General features: G+C 35.0%; 1 protein-coding gene across 1 annotated transcript in view; it reads right to left on the bottom strand.

Moving 5' to 3' along the window:
- Positions 1-23,674, bottom strand: part of METTL15 (methyltransferase 15, mitochondrial 12S rRNA N4-cytidine) — a 183,398-nt gene that overhangs the window by 12,323 nt on the left and 147,401 nt on the right. Inside the window, exons 4-5 of the mRNA XM_069469750.1 lie at positions 17,840-18,031; positions 13,912-14,090 (exon numbers count right to left, since the gene is read on the bottom strand). Coding sequence (XP_069325851.1) covers positions 13,912-14,090; positions 17,840-18,031 — 371 coding nt within the window. The remainder of the gene's footprint in view (positions 1-13,911; positions 14,091-17,839; positions 18,032-23,674) is intronic.

The following is a 23,674-nucleotide window of genomic DNA, read 5'->3' as shown; positions in this document are numbered from 1 at the left end:
ATAGGGAAAAAATCAAGTTGTAAGCTTGAGCAAAAATGTAATGAGGAACATTACCTGCTGAGATGAAATAAGAAACATGGCTGAGAATTAAAGGAAAGGACTGAAATTTTTCATGTATTATTTTTCAATAAAACTAATTCTATACTGCCTATGTCATAATTTGCTCAGCATAGATGGAATAGTTCAAACTAGATCATGATTCCTATTACCTATTTAGGTGGTCAGCAGTCAATATAATTATTGAATATATAAGGAGTGGTTGAGGTCTATGTGTCAGATGCTGTGAACACAAAGCAGAAGTCTAAGCAAGAGATTCTAGCATAGTTAAGACTCATAATCAGATAATTTATTTGAAACCTTTAGAAATATTCTACAGAGCATGTAGTATTGCTCTCAGAGTTGGGTCACTTGCACTTCCTAGACTTGGGAGATGGTAACAGGAAAAGGTATTTAGCAGTGCCCCTTTTTCTTGTGAGGTCAGCACATACTCATAATTCATTCTTGCCCTCCAAGACAAAGTTGCCTGCCCTCCTGTAGCATACTTACTTGCATTAGAACACTTCTCAACACATGACCTTTAAAAAATATTTCTCTCTCCTCCTGAAATACAAGCTTCCAGAAAGCAGAGATCATGTGTTATCATTTTTCTGGCAACAGGCTTGTTGAAAGACTAATAGACTATCTGACTGAATTAAAGATTACATGATAAAATGTTCCAAGTGTCAATAGCATATGGATTTTAATTAACTCATAAATTATAAATATTTCCTTTCTCCCACCCATATCCAAATCTAATACTGACCTGCTCCCCTCCCATTTTTATTATTCTGCCTGTTCTATCCCACTAAATTGCTCTAGTAATAGTGCTTTGGATAATGTCCACTGAAGGCTTTTGGTTTGTAGATGGACAGGTATACATTTTGACAAGCAATGTTTCAAGGGCTAAAGGCATATATGTGCTATTAATCCCAATTAGGGTATTTAGGCTACAAAGGAAGTAAATCCTTCCCCTCCAAATTGCTTTAAATATGCCCAAATTATTAATTGTATGGCATTTAATAATAGCTCTCACTTGGAAGAAAATTAATAATAAGGAAACAAGTAAATTATGGCATCTCTTAGTTGACATCTAGTAAATTGGCATAATGTTGAATAATAGGATAAAATATTAAGTAAAAGAATTTGAAATTACATATGTTCAATAATTCCAATTAAAAAAATGTGAGGATAAATAAATATAAAGGGATTAAGACAATGTCAAAATTATATTTGTGTTATGGTGGTAGAATGGTATTATAGGTTTTTAACACATTGACTGCCATGTGAGTTATATTTAACTCATGCTAGTTTTGAGCCCAGGGCCTTGTGAAGCAAAACCCTGCAGTTGGTTTGTGAAAATCTTACTTGTTGATGTTCTTATTATTACAATTAATATTGACAATTTAATTCTAAAAACTTGGATTGTGTTACATATAACTCATGCACAGAAAACAATAAAAAATAACAAATTAAAAAGGATTGTTTTGTTTTAATAAAACACTGTGGCCCCAAGGAAATTTTTTTTTCTAGTGTGGCAGTCAATGTGTTAATGTTTTCTCTTAAATTTCTTAACAATATTGTATAATTTATAAATTAAAATGCTTTTATAATAAAACATGAAGATCCTGTACTTTATGATCAGAATAGTTACGCAATTTGTTCAAGTTCACACAGCCAGTAAATTGTAGGGCTGGAATTTGAACCTACTTTGTATAATTCCAAAACTCATTTCCTTTTCCATTACTCGGTGATACAATAGAAAGCAGAGACATCAACCTTGACTAATAATGAAGGGTGATGAGGCTTTTAAAAAAAAGAAAAGAAAAGAAAAAAAAGCAAGTACCATGTGTTCCTCAAAGTTTATTCATGTGTTGAAAACTCAATGCCCATTGCAACAGCATTGAGAGGTAGAACTGTTAAGAGGTTATTAGCTCATGAAGCTTTGTCCTCATGAATGAATGAATACCATTACCGTGGGAGTGCGTTAGTTATCAAGGGAGTGGGTTCCTGATAAAAAGATGAGTTCACTCCTCTTCCCACTCTTGCGCACATGCTCTTTTGCCCTTCTGCTTTACCACTGTAGGATGACACAGCAAGAAAGCACTTGCCAGATGTAGCCCCCCAATCTTGGACTTCCCAGTTTCCAGAACCATGAGCCAAATAAGTTTCTGTTCATTATATTAACAAATTACCCAGTCTCAGGTGTTCTGTTATAGCAGACAAAATAGACTAAGACAATGGTAAAGAAGAAAGGACAAAGCAATATAGCAGTACAGCACACTGGCTTGGTAAGTTGACAGAAAAGTCCATTTTTCATCAAAAGAGTACAGTGATAAATTCAGCAATTTATAAATCCTATCTGGTAGATTATCATTCACAGCTTCAGCTTCTCAGAAATGTACGTAGACTAACACTTTACAGGGGACTTGCATAACTGTTAACATTCTTTTCTTTTGGTCTTTTAAGGAAGAAAATATAGTAGCTTCAACAACATTGTTATATACTTGTCTCTAAAACAGCTCAATGAATAATAATACTTAGGTAACAGAGATCTCCATTCAATAATCATAATTTAAATTATAATTAATAACTCACATCCTCTTGTCAAATTCCAAGCCTATAGGCTAATGAGCTGCTGACATACTTTGAATAAGTTGGCAGTGCATCCTAAGAGTTGTTTACTGTGATGAAAAAAAGGGGACAGGGGAGGTTAAATAGCCCCTGGGAACGACTTCAACAAAAAAGGGATGCTTTCTTCAATCTTAGTTTTCTTACACTGCTTGTCAATCTTTACTTTCCCATTCTCTTGACATCTCTGTGCGGTGACATCTTAACCATTCCCTCAAAGAGTGTCACAGTTGCTACTTGTATAGGAAGTCTTTCCTGGTGAATTGATTAAATAAGGCTCTGTCTAAAAGACCAGGAGTCAGTGGAAAGAAATGCTTAAGGGAAGGGTCTTCTTTCATGTGATGCTATACCAGAATCAGGTTGGGAAGTAAACCACATTATGTTGGGTTAACAACAACAACAACAAAAAAACCAAAAAACTTTTTTATAGCATTGTCCTGTTCACTCAAATGCATTCACTCACTCATTCTTATGTGTCCATTCAACCAAAGTTAAAAATAAATAGATATCTACTAGACATGGGTCTCCATCAGACATTTAAAATACATTGTCTGATTTAGTTATCCAAGTATCCTTTGAGGTAGCTATTATTATCTATATTTTTCTGATAAAGAAACAGCGATTCAAAAAAAGTAAAAAATGTCTACATTTACAAAACTAGTAAACGACAGTAAGCTCAAATCTGACTCAACAGATCTTGCTCTCTCTAGCCCAGTCTACTGATCCCTTAACACATTCCTTAAGAGATGGATGTTGAGGCTATTCAGGTAAATTAGATGTGGTCATTGTATCCTTGAGGAGTTCACACAGTTTATAAGGGAGACAAAGTATAATGAAGTAAATGCTCATTACATATATGAACATGTGATAAAAAGTAAGTAACTTCAGAGGGATGGCAAAAAGGAAAGTTAGGGAGGGATCCAAAGTAATGATATATGAACTGAATCTTGAAAGTAAATGGAGATTTCTTTTGGGAGGGGTGAAGGATAAGGATAGAAAAGAGGTGAGAAAGGACATATCCCGAAGAGAAAGATCATACGTAAAAGGACAGAAGGAAGAAAGTAGAAAGTCAGTTTGGGGAACCTGAATGGTGAACAATTTGGTGATGACACGCGTTGCTTTATGGAGGAAAGATGGTAGAGAAATTAGTTTAAAAAGACAGGCAGAAGCGAAGTCATGAAAGGCATTGTTTTCCATGTAAGGAGTTTAGATTTTATCCTACAGATGACAGAGAACCCATTAAGGGTTTTAAAGAGAGGTGTGATATTATGAGATTAATATTTTACATATATAACTCTGGAATTCTATTTTATAGATAAAACTCTGGTTTTGGGTTAGAGGAATTTGAGAGAGACAAAAGGTACAGAATCTGCTTGGAAGATTAGAGTAATAATTTTGGCAAATGTTGATAAAGGCTTAAAATAAAGCAAAGACAGTAGAAATCCAGAGGGGAAAAAAAGAAGAATTTAAGAGATATTTAGGAGACAAAAATTGAAAAATCTTAATGATGTACCTTCTCACTTCAACTCAAGATTGATTTTGAGGTTTTGATTTGGGCTTTGGGGTAAATGTGGTTGGGTGCACTGGAAACAGAAAAGGAGGCAGGATCAGTAAGTAATACAAAGCAAGGTGAGATTTAAAAACACAGAACTTTATATCCTTGTGGGATGAACTGATTGACACGTTCAGAAAGTAGTGGCAAATATTGGTTTGGAGTTCAGAAAAAAAAAATGTACGCTACAGATGGGCATATAGATAAAGTCAGATCTGTGGAAATGGATGTAGATATTTAGCATCACATGGATAGCAAAAAAAGAACTAAGGATTGAACCCCCAGCAACCAGCATTTAAGGCACAAGCAGAGGAGGAGGAATTAGTACTGAAAAACTACAATCAGATAGGTGGGAGAGAAAGAAAAGGGAGAATGTATCATTATGGAAGTCAAGGAAGGGTGGTTAAAAGAGTTAAAGTGAATGGTAAAATATTCTGCCTCATATTAAAATTATTTGCTCAGATGTTCAATAGCTCACTAGAATTTAGACTTCTTATGAACATATAACAAGTGTGTGTATATCAATATATATGTATACATACATACACACACATACATATATACATATAGTATGACAGTTAAATTTTATGTATCAGCTGGGTTAAGGGATGCCCAGATAGTTGGTAAAGCATTATTTGTGAGGGTGCTTCCAGAACAGACTAGCATTTGAATCAGTAGACTGAGCAAAGATCTGCCCTTGTCAATGTGGGTGGGCATCATCCAACTTCTTGAGAGCCTGGATAGAACAAAAAGGTGAAATAAGACAAATTTGCTCTATCTTATCAAGTTCGAGCATCCAAATTCTCTTGCCCTGGGACATTGAATTTCCTGGGGCCTTTGAACTCCATGACTTACAACAGCACCTGCCATCTCTCACCCCTTTCTCAGGCCTTCAGCCTCAACTGAATTACACCATAGGCTTTCTTCCTTCTCCAGCTTGCAGTTGCAATATTGTGGGACTTCATGGACTCCCTAATCACAGGAGCCAATTCCCATAATAAATCCTCCCTTATGTATCTATCTCTCTATATATCCTATTGGTTCTGTTTCTCTGGAACGCCCTGAGTAATACATACAGGATCTAAATTTTTAGAAAAGATACATGTGTATACCCATCATATATATGTGTGTGTGTGTGTGTGTGTGTGTGTGTCCTTTTTCTAAATTACTGAAAGGCAAGGAAAGTAGAAAAAGGTAAATCGTGGAGAGAGAGGATTCCAAGATAATGAAGAATTCTAGATATTTGGTACTGTATTAGGTCCTAGGATTAGATCCTGAATTGCCTATCTTCTACTGTCCTCAGCCCTCTGAAATCCTATCTACTTCTTCATTTATTTGTTCACTCATCTTTTAATTTATGCAATTAATGAGTTTTTATTGCTTGCCAGGACCTGTTCCATAAACAAGCATCATTTCTGCCCCCAAAAAGCTAAAGTCAAAGGTTTCCTTGTCTATAACTTCTACCCCACCCCTCTCCTCATTAACTCTAACCATCTCACTATATCAAAATCAGTTGCTTCTTTCTCTGGTTTCCCACACCTTTTTGTTTATGACTCTATTACATATAGCATTTATCACAGGATGCAGAGTGAGTTGCTTATAAAACTTTCTCCTTGGTGAGTATGTGAGATCCTTGAAGACTGAGCTGTCAGCATTCTCCAGCAACAGTGCTAAACCTTAACTACAACAAAGGGAAAGGGACCTAGAGCAGTGTCATAATTAAGAGTACAGGGTCTAGAATGAGATTACTAGCTTCCAATCCCAGCTCTACTTGACAAGAGGAAAGTAATTTAACCTCTTTATATTTCAGTTTCCTCATTTGTAAAATGGGAATACAAACAGTACCTGCCTCATGAGTGGTTGTGAGGATTGAGTTAATACAAGAAAATTATTTCACATGGTGCCAAGTATTTGCTCAGTAAGTGTTAGCTAGCATTATTTGGAAATATTATTATCGTTAAATTAGGATTGGACCACAGTCAGTTGGGATTGGAACATTCCCTGTTCCCCTCTTAGTACTACAAACTGAGAATAGCTGCATGTTTTATAAGGAAAAAAGATTTTCATGTTTTCTTTCATTTTTCTACATTTCCCTCTCTTCTGAGTTAGACTTTTTATATAGAATATCTCTTGGAAGAATTACTTATTAAAATAGAAAATAAGTTTATCTATGAAATGTCATTTGATAATTTAGTTGGCATAAAGTCACCATACTAATACACACAGTGTATAACAGACTGAACTCAAGAAATTTAAAATGACAGAAGAGTAAATGCATTAATCATAGGCAGTGGCAATGACAACTTCAACACACTGACCAGCCACCTAAATTCAACTGTAGGTTTGACCATATCATTTTCCATCAGAGGGATAATTTAACACTCTAACACCTTCACTTTTATTTCTTAATCATGTGGATGTTAGTATTTCCTAAAAAGGAGTGCTTTTTAGGAAAAAATAGAGGAAGCAACACGTAGGTCAGTAAACAATAAAGTGCCGGCAAACTAACTTGATTAACTTCATCAGGAGTGAGTTTATGTTCCTACTAAAATTTGATGGAAATAACTATTTCTTCGTGAATTTTATCTTATTTTATTCTTATGTGTTTTATTTTGAAGGTCTCTCTCTAGATCAACAGACCTTTGCTACTTTGCTGAAAAAAGATGATTTCAGATACAAGTTGAAGCATGAGCCATCAATGCCACTGTCCTAATGTCCTTACATGTCCTAATGGAGAAAAAGATAATTATTCTTTTCTTTCCTAAAAGTCACATAATCCTTAAGGGAAGAATAGCTTAGAAAGAAGTGATCAACCTATCACAAATCACACTGGCTATGGACAGACAAGTGGAAGTGGAAGTCCACACTCAGAGTTCTGAGTAGTACACTTGTTTACTCTCTGGATTACACTGGTTCTGGACAGAGAGGAGGAAAAAAAAATGTTTACAATTATACTTTCACTTTAAATTTCACAAAGTACATTCCTATATACCATCTCATGTATTGGTGATTGCAAGAATTAGTTTATTTCCATTTTCCAGGTGAGGAGATGAGGGGTAGAGAAGATAAGTCAGTCACTCAAGTTCACAGAGCAGATAATTGGCAGAACCAGAAATAGAACTTGAGGATTTTTAATTCCATGTCCTGGAGAGTCTCACCTATTCCTGAAGCTGCTTTAATTTATGATGAGGACTTTGATGCTTAGGTCATACCCCCTCTTCAATATGAAGAGCAGAGTACACTTATCCTTAGTAACACCTAACAACTTATACTTTTTTGCCCTTGAATTTTCATTTTTACTTCGGCTGGAAATGTCCACACCTTTTTATTGATTTATTTGTTCAACAAGCATTTGTTAAGCTCTGGCCACGTACCCACTTCATGAGTCAGAATAAAGGTTACACAAAAATTTCAGCCAGGGAATAAGTCTATACATTTAATCAACATGAATCACAAATATCTAAGAAGCTTCTCCCCTTCTTTTTTCCATTCAGATAATGACATTATGAGCCTTCTGTCAGGTTTTGATTGCCGATGGATCAAATTAACTATTTCATGAATTTAATCTAAAACCCAATAATCTAAAAAGTGATTGGCATATTTTGATTTTGGCATGAGCTCTGAGTCTGCAAGTGAATTTCAATATTGGTTGAGCAAAATATAATTACTATAGTTATATGTGCTAAACAAAATAACAATGATCATTATCATTATTATTACGCACCTTCATTTCAAGAGATGAGAAAGATGAGGTCTAGAACTGTTCAAGTTTACACAGAAAGCAAGTTGTAGAACCAGGACTTGAACAAAGATATTTTCATTTAATGGGTAATTTTCTTTGATGTAATCAAAGAATGAAAGAGCACTAGAACATGGAAAAGCTCTAATATAAAATATGGGGAGCCAGCTTCTAGGGAAAAATATCTAGACTTTTTTATTCAAAGAGATGTCTAGAACCTATCTCATTTTTAAGACTATACAAATCAAACATATATCATTTCTACAAAATCCAGACCACAGCCATTATTTTTCAAAATTAAGTGTACAAATTTTCTTTCTGCTGAAAATCTTGAGAGTTTTTATGTATCATTTATCATTATTAAATATTTTTAATTAATAAAAATATTTTATCAGAGCATTATTATTTTTCATGGCATTCCTAAAAAGTAAGAACGGATAGCATTTCAACTTAAAGATGAATGAACTAAAGTACTGGGAGGGCAATGTGGTTTTTCTAATTTACCTGTGTATGTTAATGTTAATGTTGTTAAAACATATTGGTATGGGGGAAATTTGCTTTTTATGACTTATGAGACTGAACATTAATTTTTTTATTAGCATTGATGTTGTTTTACTGAATCCAAACCTTATAAAAGTAGAAACTTCTTGATATAATGTCCATTTTGTTAACTGCTTACATTAACATTGAAAAAATATTTACCAAATACCTTCCAAGGGTCAAACATTACGCTAAGCAGTGAGGCACAATGATAAGTATAAAAGTCATGGTAGTGCCCTCACAGTGCTTACAGTCTCGAGCAATGCTATCTAATAAAAATGTAATGCAATCCACACTTTTTTTTTCTTTTGAGACAGAGTCTCGCTGTGATGCCTGGGCTAGAGTGCCGTGGCGTCAGCCTGGCTGACTGCAACCTCAAACTCCTGGGCTCAAGTAATCCTCCTGCCTCAGCCACCTGAGTAGTGGGGAAGCCACATGCTATTTAAAATTGTCTATAGCCACACTTAAAAAGTAAAAAGAAATAGGTAAAATTAATTGTAATACTGTATTTAACCTAATATATATAAAATATTACCATTTTAGCATATGCGTATAAAAATTATTAATCAGATACTATAAATTCTTTTTTCAAACTAAGTCTTCAAAATCTGGTGTGTATTTTACATTTATGGCACCTCTCAATTTGGAGTAGCCACATTTCAAGTGCTCTACAGCCACAAGTGGCTGTTGGCAACTATGTTGAATAATATAGGTCTGGGGGAAATTTAAATGGCAAGCAAGCAATAAGATACAGCATAATAAGTGCCATCATAGGGAAATGCAGTGCTATGGGATGATATAAGAGAGCATCTCAACTAATCTGAGTAGTGCTGGAAAAAAACTTACTGGAATAACTGACATTTCGACTAAGCTCTAAAGGATGAGCTGGAATTAGCCAGAGGACAGGTTAGGGGTAGGGCAGGGATATCATTCTAGGCAGAAGTATGTCCAGGGCCTGCAGGTGAGTGATTATGGTATGCTGGAAGGACCGCAAGAACTTCAATATGGTGGGAACAGACATTATTATGGGGAAAGAGAAAGATGAAGAGGAAAAGGCAGGAAGGAGATAATTCATGAAGGGATTTGCAAACTATGTGAAAGAGTATGGACTTTAGTCTAAGAAATCCATTCTTTCTAAAGCCTCTAGGCCTGTATTTATGGAATTGGTAATTTCAGGCTGAAATGTGCTCCTCTTCACTAGAATACAATGAGGAGTAAAAAAGATGAACATAAAAAGGCTAATGATCATTTGTTACAGTCAATGAAAATCTAGTTCTGGATTAAATGAGTTCTTCAAGCCATTTCCAACTCTTCAGCTATAACAGCATTAGAATAAAAATGATGCTTAACAAAATGTAACTTGTTATTTATGAATCATTTTTGGAGGGAACGCTCTGTATAACACTGCATATGTGTTAAATATTTATATTAAAATTCCTGGCTGGTAGTTCTGAATAGTGTATGTATGAACATATGTGGTAGTAGTATGAACAGTGAAATCCTACAGGTTGTTCTTAGAATTCTCGTGTAAACTGCTTATAAATTACTGCTTTGATAATTTACAAAGTAATGCACCATGGTTGTAAGTGCTGTTTTCCAACTTGGAGCCTCAAACCTGTCTTTTGGAGCCCCCATGATAATGGAAAAGTACTAGAACTATAATTATTTATACTAGCAAAAGGCATCAGGATTTAGATTTTATAAATTACAGCTTAATCATCTGATTTATAGAATGCCACTGAGTATACTGTGATTCTAAGTATGGTGGTCTTCCTTGTGCTACTGGATTGTTAGCTTTGGGAAAGTCAAGAAAGCTATATTTCCATGAATATGTATGTTTTAATATGTGTCAGGAACTGTGCTGTACATTTCCTAGAATGCTTGATAGCTTTGAACATCTTTGGTATGAATTATTAAAATCAGAAAAGACATTTAAATATAGTCTACTGCATATTATAGCTTGCCAAAATACATGTTTGTTAAATAAAGATATTGCTTGGGAATTGCACTGGGTTGCACAGTGTCCCCCACACTTCATGTCTACCTAGAATCTATGAATATGAACTGATTTGGAAATAGGATCTTTGCAGATGTAATCAAGTTAAGATGAGGACATACTGGATTAGGGTGGGCCCTAATAAGGACTGGTGTCCTCATAAAAAGAGAGAGATTTGGACACAAAGACAGATGCACAGAGAGAATGCCAACTGACTATGGAGGCAGAGACAGTGATATATCTACAAGCCCAGGAACACCAAGGACTGCTGGCAACTATCAGATGCTAGGGAATAGTCAAGGAAGGATTCCCCCTGAGAGCCTTGCTGACATCTGATTTCAGATACCAAGCCTCCAAAACTGTAAAAGAATAAATTTCTGTTGTTTTAAGCCACTAAGTTTATAATACTTTGTAATAGCAGACCTAGGAAGCTAATACAGGGATCCTCCTGTGCCCTTCCCATTGCTTCCCACATTTCCTTCATGAAATACCTCTCTTAATAGACATGCATTTAATGGACTTTTCTCTGTTAAATTGTCAGAGGGTAGCATTCTACTTTCTAGTGTTCCTATACAGTCCTGTTTCCATAAAAAGAGCTGTGTGCTTACAGCCCAAAGTGCCTACTACTGGTATTACATAATTTCATCAAGTATTACATAAACTGATAAAATATGAATGCAAAAGGAAAGACAGCTGCTGTTTCCATGAAAACTAAGTTGGAGACTTTGGAAACTCTTGATAAAGGTGAGTCACTTTAAAAAATGTAATCAAATTAGGTGTGGGTGTATAGGTTCTATAATTCTCTGCTCTTATCAAATTTTCTATTGATCATACAATCATAACTGCAGAGTATAATAAATAAAAAGAGGGTCTTCACTACAAGTATAAGTTTATTACAGTATATATATATATATATATATATATACATATTTTTTTTTTTTTTTAAGACAGAGTCTCACTCTGTTGCCCAGGATAGAGTGCTGTGGCCTCAGCCTACCTCACAGCAACCTCAAACTCCTGGGCTCAAGTGATCCTCCTGTCTCAGCCTCCCGAGTAGCTGGGACTACAGGCATGTGCCACCATGCCCGGCTAATTTTTTCTACATATTTTTAGCTGTCCGGCTAATTTCTTTCTATTTTTTAGTAGAGATAGGGGTCTCACTCTTGCTCAGGCTGGTCTAGAACTCCTGACCTTGAGCGATCCTCCTGCCTCAGCCTCCCAGAGTGCTAGGATTACAGGCATGAGCCACTGAGCCTGGCCTACACTATATTTTTATTTAGTTACCTGATGATATAATCTACCAGTCTGTAAATTTTGTAAACACAGAGATTATATTTCATTTGCTTTCATTCTACCGTTAGTGCTTAGGATAGTGACTAGTATACAGTAGCCTCTACCAAAATATTTTTTGAATACATGAACACAAAATGAAAACACATTTTTTCTGTTTTTCCCTTTTACAAAAAATCGTATCATCAATAAAGTTGGATGATTATGGGCTGATATTTAACATATAAAAGTAAACTCATTGTAGAGAACTTAATGGCATTTACTGAAATGGAGTTTACTTACCCATACATGGATATTCTCACCTTTACTGAATCGTTTGTCATAGGACTAATGTGCTTTTCATATGACATTCTTTCTGAAAGTACTTAAATTGTTCCTTTTGTACATCTTCATATAATTCCTATCTAATGCCAAAGTGTTATTTCCCCAGTTTTTAGATTAGGATCCACAGACAAAAAGTTAACTTGAAGGCAGAAGCCAATTATGCTTCAAATTCATGAGCTTCCAAATACTAGATTAGTACCAATTCTATATTGCTTCTCAGCCTTTTGGCTAAGATCAAGTGTAGTACTAACTCTGTCAATAATAAACTGTCTTGAATAAACTATTGACCCTCCCTGAGCCTCAGTTTCTTCAGTAATCATATGAGGTCTCTTGACTGGGCAATCTTTAGGATGTTCTCTAGCCCAAATCTCTTTGTCAGCACCAGAAAATTTTGGATTTTCTTATGAATAAAAAAATATGACTTCTCACTGTTTTTCTTTCCAATATGTGAGACAGAAAACAACACACATGGTTAAAGGATGACAGAAAGGATTCGGTGGAGACATGTTAGTGAGTATGGAGTGGGAAGAAAAAAAAGGAAAACAAGACAGGGTGAATTTAATGTCAGCATGCTAATATAAACTCCTTTTAGGAAAAACAAATATTATGAAATATTTTATGTTCATATAGCCCATAAGAATTCTGTTCTTACTTGCCTAAAGGAATCTCAATGGTAAATCTGAAGGGCCTGAGGTATGCAGCTTAAAAAAATTAAAGAGATTTAGTCAACTCTTCATATTTTATTATCATAGCTAAGTGGAATATAGTCTTATTTAATTATGTCATGAAATAATTGCTATATGATCTCTAAATCTTGATCTGAATAAATTTATAATTCTTATCCCTTAAACTATTGATAATATTAAGATAGAGGCAGTCAATATCAGGTACTTTTTATAAGCTATATAAATACTCCTTTTTTTTTTTAACTTCTTTACTTAAGTACCTTAATAGGAACCACTGAAAAGAAATCATACATTTGGTAAATAAAAATGATAAAGAGTTTCAGATGTTTCAACAAGATGAAAAATTTACCATTGGAAATAACTATAAGAGTTGTATTTTTGCCTTGGAAAACTTTCATCATGGAACACAGCTGTGAAACAACTTTGGCTTCAAACAAAAAGGCTATAATAAAGCGCCTCCTAGCTAGACTTAGGTTCAAGAGGTTTATGGTGGCAAACAGCAGAAAAGATGAAATGTTTCAATAAGCCCCTCAGGCTGATTTAGTTAGCATTCACAAAGTGGAATAACCTATACATCACATACCCTTTGTTAGCCGGTTGTTTAGAATAGATGTATGAGTCACTAGATTTTATTTTAGCAGTTGGGCAATGCAATTCTCCTTTTGCCCAAAATATTAAAATGCAGAAATGTGAAACTAAGAGAGGTAATGTCAGATCTTATACAGGGTGCTTATCAACCACTATGATGGATTAAGAAATTCTTTTGCTCTCCTTCTTCCACGGTTCACTCTGGTAGGCACAAATGATAGATACTTTACGTAAAAAAAAAAAAAAAAAAAAAAAAAAAATCTATTATTATACTAATTGGAAAACTACAGTGTATTTTATAAAAATTATTTGTGGGGGAGAGGTGTTGGGGGGGGAAGCTTGCAACTAAAAGAAAGTTTTCATTAGAGATAGGCAAGATTCTATCCTGCATGATTTCAAGTACAAATGAATTCCTCAGGGATTTGGGGGGGAGGGAGAGAGAGAGAGAGAGAGAGATAGATATGTAAAAATATACACATACACATTTTTTTTTTTTCTCTCAGATACTGTTCAGAATTAATGAGGGTACCTGCGACGATGCTGGCAAGCTGCTGGGTTCTGGTGATAGGGTAGATAGTGCGTGCCTGAACGATTGCTGAAGCTATTTTCTTGGCATGCTTCTCCTCCCCGTATGTTCTTAGGATGGATGCAAGTGCCTGTTGATCTAAAGCATTCACAACATCAGCAGCAGTGGGCATATCAGGGTACCTACGCAGAAGAAGAGCCAATTAGTTCACTGACGTCAGTTTTCATTGACGAGAGGTGAAACTTCAGAGTACTGAGACATAAAGTCAGGCAGTCACATATAATTTAGGAGAGCTTCTGAGGTTTTAAAGTCAGAGACTGAAATTTTACACGAATGAAACAGATTTTCCATTTCAAAAACCCATCATTAATGGCAACTGGGGACTGTTTATAACATTCATCAAGATCAAGGCAGCAGAAGTTAAAACATTATAGTAACCTTTAACTTTAATTCACAATGAATTTTTTATTTTTCCTGTAGATTTTCCTCAAACTAAAATATTGGAAAATGTTTGGGTTTAAGTTTTTTGACATTTAAGTTACTACTTGAATTTTTTTTTTCACCATAGAAGATACTGGGCTTGATGATATTTGAATGAACCTACATCTCAGGAATTTAACCTGAGGCTGCAAAGTGACTATTTGTGGAGACACAAATTGAACTTAGAAAGTCCATACAAAAAGATACTGCTGGTCAGTTTCCCTCACAAAAACTAGAGCAATCTTACTGGCAATAGTGTATATTATTTAAAATATTTAACCATATTGGCTCATCCACCCATGACAAAGGTCACCATGGAGTAAAACCTGGTAATCAACTAACAGTACTGAACAAGCCTAGATGGTAATTTTAGGTGGAGGAGAAAAAGAAATACCAACCTCTGGCCAAAAAGAATAAATTACAGTAGCAGAAAACAGCACTTACTTTGTCAGACCATTCTAGTTTACTTTAATTTAGGGAAATGGGCCAAAGAATTCTAAGTGATGAGCTAACTATGACCTTACTTATTAGAAAGATAGCTTTGCTAAGAATACCCTTACTACTCTTATAGTTAATATGTTGGATTAATTATTGGTACCATGCTGCGAGGTCTTATAACAAAGATATGGTAGCTTTAAGATCGGAGGATCAAACCAGAGTGGGATTGCCAAGAAACACCTGAATCTCTCCTTGAAAACACTAAACTACACCTTGTTCACATGCCTATTGCTTCCAGGAGAAAATTTTGTTGCTGTCCTTGGTTTGTTTTGCCATGCCCTTCACCTCTCTTTTTTATTCTATCTCTCTCTCTCTCTTTTTGGTCAAACGTTGCTTTCCATATCCTATGATTATTGTTTTTATGTTTGGCTGCCATTGAACCCCCAGACCAATGAACATCTTATGGTAGTCTTGTTTCTATTTCAATAGGCTTTGTTTGTTCAGCTTTCAGGATGAATATCTGGTCTTTAGAGTCAGATCAATCTAGATTAGAATCATAACCTTGCTACTCATATTAGGTAAGCTTTTTAATCTATTGGAGCATTAATTTTTAACCTATAAAATGAAAGTAACAATGGTTACCTCACAGAATGGTTGGGAGAAGTAGGGGTGCATACAATTGTAAAACAGATAGTATAATGCCTAACATACAGAAGATCCTCAATAAATCCCAATATCCTTTAGATCTTCCCCATTCATATAATTTGCCTGTCATCATTCTTGGCTTAAATGACAAAATCCCTGCTAGACTTTACCTAGTTGGGAATTCACTTGCCCAAACCACTGAGCATTAGAATGAACCTTGGTAATGATGTTAAATTTAGAATCTATAGGATATAGTCCATAGTCCAGCTTTACCAAGACAATTTTAAGATTAGTATTGGATGTACTTAGTTTTTCATGATACTTCTCTATTTTGAAATAAGAAAATTAAAACAGCATTTTGTTCAAGTGGAGCTTAGTGGACAACAGGCACAACTTTGTTTTTCTCTTATATTAACATTGAATTGTAGTGTAGAAATTTCCATAGTGCTAAAAAGTGTTAATAAAAGGAGCATCACTGTGGAAGGTTGGCAGGCTGGTAGGCCGCTTTGGTATAGGCCTTCATATGATGAAGAAGTCAAGATTTAAGATCTGTTCCCCAACTTAGGTTAATAGATTTGATCTCATCAGTCCTCCAGACTTCACTAACAGTGACTAAACTCATAAGAAAATATTAATATAAGTGACAATTTATTACCTTCTAGTGAAGAATATAACTGCCAATAGAACTAGACTCTCAAATCCTTGAAGCTGTGAATTTCTTTCTGCTACATGAGAAGCCTTATTATAATCTGAAAGCTGTTGTTGAAACTGGGATCAGCACGGAATAAATTGTGTTTTAAGACTCCAGTGTTAAATGGCAACAGGTTAAGAAAACCTCTTGCATCCATCTTCATCATGAGGATACATCAGGAACAGACAGGCCATATTTTTTGGCCCGGATTCCCTGTCCCCATAACACTACGTGGATTAGCATTGCACGTATTTGTATCTCTGACATTCCTTTCTATGAATTCATGTGAATCAACTCCCCCTTTCCAAATTTCTTTAGATCTGTTAATATCTTTGATTATGTTATAGTCTATGCTATCTACCTGAAAGCCATTAAGCTTTTCAAGATATATTTTCTCAACTCTAAGCTCATCCATTAGGTATTGACTTAAGAGTTTCTCAGGGGCAATCTTATTTTCAAGTTCTCCAGGGAGAACCTCAGGGACACTGATTCATGGACTACAATTTGCTGATAAGTCTTTATGTAACAATATGGGGATTGATGACTATTAACTATAAGATTTGTTCATGGTATTTCAGAAGGCATATTCCTTAGCAAGACATAAGAACAGTAAAAAATTGCTTGGTATTTTATTACCTCTGTACAACCAACTCAATCTCCAAGCATGAGAATATATTTGACTTTTACTATTAGTCACTGGTTTTAAAGGACTTTTATGATCATATCCTTCATTCTACAAATGCCAATACCATGAGCAAAAAAAGTTTTAAGTCTCAGAAACAACAGGGTTCTAACAAATATAGGTCACAATCCAAGTTAACAGGTCATATCACAACATGGGGAAAAGGTTATATGTGAATTACCATAAGACAAAGTAGTTTGTGGTAGGGTATGATATGAGAAAGAAAAGCATGATTAAGCTTTGCAGGTATAGGCTATTCAGTCCTGGGCCAGTGTTTAGCATAGACACAAGTACTAATCTAAGCTTTTCAAATTAATTTAGATAAAAAGGAATTATTCCTATACTCTCCTAGAATGTGATCTTTGTGTTATTTAATATACATGTACCTATTTGAATAATGGAGAACAAGTGTTAGTATATCCAGGGTGGTGAGAAATGAAGAGGAGGTGTGAAAGATATCCTATGCATAATACTGTGTTTGATATAGTACCATAATTTGCAGTTTCTCTGGAGAAGATTCAACCAATGTGACTGTGCAAGAGACAGGACAAAATACACAATTGGTGACCTCCAGGAATTTGCCTTTTTTCTTGTATTCTAAAAGAATATGCATTAAATGTATCTAGTTCCTTTTGTGCCTTACAGAGGCACAGTGGAATGTACATAAAAATGGAACCATTGTTTCAGTATCATGATATTTATCAATATTGCTTGCAGTCTAAAAGTCCATACTATATCAGTGTAAAAGATAATCAGTATGAAGGTTATCCTCCTCATTATTTTGTGTAGACAGTAATTATTTTTCTTTTAAAATCCCAAATCAAGAGAAATACTAAAGTCTATAATGAGTAGCAAACAAACTGATTTATTATGTATGGGAAGTGTTATGTGTGGGTGTGTGATGGGAATTCTGCAGTCTTAAAAGGAAATTAAATTCAAAGTGTTTTTGAGAAATTGATTTCTTGTTGTGAGGGGAAATGCTTATCAATACTCACCTGCCACCGTCCATCCTCATATCCAAGGGGCCATCCTTCCGAAGGGAAAAACCTCTTTCAGGAGTATCAAGTTGCATGGAGGAACACCCAAGATCCAAAAGAACTCCATCAAAAGTCCCTGGCTGAACTCCAGCTTTCATTAATAAGGCTTCTGCCTGGCTGAACTGTCCCAGCATAGCTCGGATCTGTTTACTACGAATAAATCAGGAAATAGAGAAAACATATTCTTCTATTAAAGTCTTTCTTAAAGTCTATGATCAATGGCAGGGAGCACATTTTATTATTAGATGATTTAACCAACATATATTTAGTAAGTGCCAACCACATGTTTAGCACTATATAAAGACATAGGGATATGGAAACTATACATTTTGGTTTCAAACACCAGGGCTGTCTTAATGTAATTTTATTATTCCCCAAAACACATTATATAGCTTTGTGAAGTGATATTATATGTTAATAGATTAGAAAAATTTCTTTCTCCCACCAAGTCTCTTCCATTTTTTCATTAAAGAAATTCTTAAATTGATGGGTAGGGAAAAGCACATGCCATTCTATCAAAAGAATAACTTTTAATGGGTAAGTCAATTTAAATATAGTAGTAATAAAATAAATCATAGAAAAAAGATATGTCAAATATGTTCAAGCCACCCATGTTAACCTTCTCCATGTTTTTATAATTTAGGATAGGGGTGCTATGCAGCTACACACTTGAGGAATGAAACGATGACTAAAACAAAGGCCTCTTTCCAGAAGAAACATTTTAGCTTTCAGCAGGGATTTTTAAATGAACGAAGCACTCAGAATCAACAGACAGGCAAAGAGTTGGGATAACCTTGCAGCTATTCTAACTCTCCTTTCTACACAAAGTGAGATGCTGCCTTCAGTGTTCTTCAGAAGTCAAAATGGCATGCATTTTGAAAGGGGAATGAGAAGAGAAAAATTGGGCAGCACTCTCAAGACCTCATTCTTTCTGTCTAAGGCTGGGTGGAGTCAGTTTGGATTTTAACAGTGTTAGGGAATTTACATCTATGATATTTACTTATATGTTATAGTGTTTAAGGCTAACTTGACAGCTCACTGGTTATTTTTATTTCAAAGTATTATGTAGGTACAAATATTTTTGGTTACATGGACAACTTATAATGCTTAAGTCATGGTTATATGTGTGCCTGTCACCCAGATACTGTTCATTGTATCCGTTAGGTACGTGTTTGCCCATCTTTTCCTTCCCCCTGGTTGATTTCCATTGAGTTTTACTTTCCTCTGTGCTCATGGGTTAGTTTCAATTTAATAGTGAGTACATATGGTGTTTGTTTTTCCATATTTTTAGATATTTCAGTTAGGATAATGGTCTCCAGTTCTATCCAAATTGTTGCAAAAGACATTAAGTCATCCTTCTTAATGGCTGAGTAGTATTCCACAGCATACATATACCACATTTTGTTAATCCACTCATGAATTGATGGGCATTTGGGTTGATTCCACATCTTTGCAATTGTGAATTGTGCTGCAATAAACATTTGAGTGCAGGTGTCTCTTTGATAAAATGACTTATTTTCCTTTGAGTAATACCCAGTAGTGGGATTGCTGGATCAAATGGTAGGTTGACTTTTAGTTCTTTGAGGAATCTCCATACTGTTTTCCATAGGGGTTGTACTAATTTGAAGTCCCACCAATAGTGTATAAGCATTCCTTTCCCTCTGGATCCACACCAGCATCTATTGTTTTTGGACTTTTTAATAAAAGCCATTCTAACTGGGGTAAAGTGATATCTCATTGTGGTTTTGATTTGCATTTCCCTGATGATTAGAGATGTAGAACATTTTTTCATTTGTTTATTGGCCATTTGTCTATCTTCTTTTGAAAAGTTTCTATTCATGTCTATTTCTCACTTTTTAAAGGGGAGGGTGTTTGATTTGTTTCTGGCTGATTTGCTTGAGTTCTTTGCAGATTCTGGTTATTAGTCCTTTATCTGATATATAGCTTGTGAATATTTTCTCCCATACTGTAGGTTGTCTATCTGCTCTGTTATTTCCTTAGCTGTGCAGATGGCTTTTTTTTTAATTTAATCAAGTCCCATTTATTTATTTTTGTTGTTGCTGTGATTGCCATTGGAGTCTTCATAAAACTCTGCCAATATCTAGACAAGTTTTCCAAGATTTTCTACTTATGGTTTCATACCTTACACTTAAGTCCTTTATCCATCTTGAATTAATTTTTCTAACTGGTGAGAGATATGGATCATATTTCATTCTTCTGCATATACAATTTTCCCAGTGCATTTATTGAATGGCAATTCTTTCCCCTAGTGTATATTGTTGTCTGCTTTGTCAAAAATCAGTTGGCTGTATGTGGATGGTTTTACATCTGGGTTTTCTGTTCTGTTCCATTGCTCTGTGTCACTATTTTTGTGCCAAAACCATGCTGTTTTAGTTACAATAGCCTTGTAGTAGAGTTTGAATCTGGTAATGTGATGCCTCCCAATTTGTTCCTTTTGCTTAAGATTACTTTGGCTATTAGGGCTCTTTTATGGATCCATACAAAGCGTAGAATTATTTTTTCTAGATCTGTGAATATGACATTGGTATTTTGATGGGGATTGCATTGATTCTGTCAATCAGTTTGGGTAGTATGGACATTTTAACAATGTTGATTCTACTGATCCATGAGCACGATATGATTTTCCACTTGTTTGTATCATCTGCAATTTCCTTCCTCAGTGTTTTGTAGTTCTCTTTGTAGAGATCTTTTACCTCCTTGGTTAAGTATATTCCTAGGTATTTTATTAACTTTGTAGCAATTGTGAATGATATTGAGTCTTTGACTTGACTCTCAGCTTGACTATTATTGGTGTATAGTAATGCTACTGATTTGTATACATTGATTTTGTAAACTGAGACTTTGTTGAATTTCTTTATCAAGTCTAGGAGTTTACTGGTGGAATCTTTGGCGTTTTCTAGATATAAGATCATATTTTCTACAAAAAGTGATAGTTTGACCTCCTCTTTCCCAATTTGGAAATCCTTAATTGCTTGACTGCTCTGGCTAGGACTTGTAGCACTATCTTGAATAGAAGTGGTGACAGCGGGGACCCTTGTCTTGTTCCAGTTCTTAGTGGGAATGCTTTCCACTTTATTCCATTCAGTATGATGCTGGCTGTGGGTTTGTCCCATATGGTTTTTATAATTTTGAGATATATTCCATCTATGCCTAGTTTGTTGAGGGTTTTTATCATGAAAGAGTGCTGAATTTTGTTGAATGCTTTTTCTGTATCTATTGAGATAATCATATGGTCTTTGTTTTTACTTCTGTTTATGTGTTGAATCACACTTATTGATTTACATATGTTGAACCATCCTTACATCCCTGGGATGGAGGCCACTTGGTCATGTTGGATTATTTTTTTGATGTGCAGCTGAATTCGGTTTACTAGTATTTTATTGAGGATTTTTGCACCTATATTCATGAGGGATATTAGTCTGTAGTTTTCTTTTTCTTTTTGTGTCCTTTCCTGGCTGCACTCAGAGACAGAATGGACAACAAGGGGCTGTGGAAAAGTTTTGTAATACCAAGAGGTTGGGGTGCCCTTTAGTTCCCAGGAAAGATGTGATTGGCTTGTCTGGATAACTCTCGGGCTGGCAGGGAACTGAACTTCCTAACCAAGTGTAAGCAGAAATTGCTCCGATCCCTTTGATAAAGAGGTTGTTTGCCTCGGGAACATTATCTGCAAGGACACAGTGGGAAGGGGAACTTGTAGTTACGCCATTTGAGAAAAAAATTAATTTATTTTTATATATTAAAAGTATATTTCATATGTATGTATATAAAAGAGATATATATATTTCTTATAAATGTATATGTACATATCTATCTCCTACCGCTTCTGTTTTTCTGTAGAATCCTGATGGTTATCATATTTCATCTACTATTCAATGTTAACATAAGAGTAAAATATTCTGAAAACAGTATTCCTGGCAAAAATAAAATAAAATAAAAAAATAAAAATAAGAGTAAAATAAAATTATGCCTCTTGTTCACCGAACTCCATTTGCACAAAATGCTGTTTTCCCAGATGTCAAGGAATACATAACATTAGGCCTTAATTTGAGGTTTTTATACCATAGTCATCTAGGTCATGTTTGAACATTTTCAGTAATAAGAACTCACTACTATTTCTATAACTTTTGTCCCAGTATTACTCTATATAAAACAAGTTGAAAACCTATTCCCCAGGGCAGCCTTTCACACATCTACTGTTAGCTACTATAAGGGATATTTTTGGGCTACCTCTTAGTTTGCAATCTCTCTGTTCCAATGGGACCTCAAAATTTCAGCCACATATTTTGGGTAAGATTGATCACATTCATGATGGTTTACCAGTCAACTTGGCTAGGCTATGGTACCCAGTTATTTAATCAAACACTAATTTAGGTTTTGCTATGAAGGTATTTTGTAGATGTGGTTAATATCTTCAATCAGTGGACTTTAAGTAAAGGCTATTATCTTCAAGAAAGGCCTTAAGAGCAAAAACTGAAGTTTCCCAGAGCAAGAAGAAATTCTGCCTCACGAGTGCAACATCAGCATCTACCAGTTTCCAGACCTCTGTCCTACCCTACAAATTTCACACATGCCAAACCCCACAATCACATGAGCAGATTCCTTGAAATAAATTTCTTTATATACCAAACATATATACACACATCATATATATGTGTGTGTATATATAACATATATATCATATATATAAAACATAACATAATGTATATATCTAACTCCCATTGGTTCTGTTTCTCTGGAGAATCCTGACATATTTTTAAAGCAAACTTCACAGGTCATTGATTATTTTATCAAATTCCAATAGAGAAAATGATTTTCAGATCAAAATCAGAACAATGAGCTGTGAAGCTCAAGAAGTGACAGATTTTTTATTAGCTAAGCTACTCTGCATATATCCTTCCCATGGTCACTATAATTTGTTCAGAGAGTGGCATGTGTCACAACTCTGTCCATGAGATATAAAATATTCCTAGAGATTTGGGGAATGAAGATTTCTCTTTCTTCCATTGAACTACTAGTGGAAGAAGTTGTTCTAACCTCACTTCATATGAAAGAAGTGGCACATAACCCGGATTATTGCTGGCAGACCAGAAGCTATCTTGTTCCAAAAGAGGGAGAGAGTGTCAGCCAGTTTTGGCCAATACTGTAGAAAGCAAAGTAGAGAGAAAGATTAACTAGGCCACTGAATTGAACCTCACTAAAACACAACCTGCCTCTGAACTTTTGTGTCATATGAACCCATAAATTACCTTTGTTATTAAAAACAGTTTGAGTTGGTTTTTCTTTTACTTGCACCTGAAAACATCCTAACTACTATATCATATTCCTCAAGTATTCTTTTCTCTAACTCATACGCATCTTGTTTCTTCAGCCATTCTCCATATAAAAAAATCTTTTACTATGCTGGCTGCTCTTTTCTGAATGTGTTCCAGTTTGCCTATGTCCCTAGATCTGAATTCCATAATGATCAGCACAGAATAAAGTAAATTCTTGCTTCTTTTGTTCTAGTTATATATTAATAAAGCTCAAGATCAAAATAGTTTTAGAATTTATTTCGCACTGTTGACTTAACTGCCTAAATCCCTTTAGTCTTTTTCAAATGCACTGCTGCTAAGTCTGTTTCCTCCATACTGTATTTGGCCAGTTTTGCTAATTTTTTCAATCTAAGTATAATTTCTACCTCATGCATTTTCTACAGCCCTTTTAGGATTCAAGAATTATCTTCAACTACAGAGATCTTTTTTATACTGCAACAAAAGCCTATAACAAATCACT

This window comes from Eulemur rufifrons, chromosome 6 (genome assembly GCF_041146395.1).
Source record: "Eulemur rufifrons isolate Redbay chromosome 6, OSU_ERuf_1, whole genome shotgun sequence".
Classification (NCBI taxonomy): Eukaryota; Metazoa; Chordata; class Mammalia; order Primates; family Lemuridae; genus Eulemur; species Eulemur rufifrons.
This window is presented reverse-complemented; position numbering and strand designations above follow the sequence as displayed.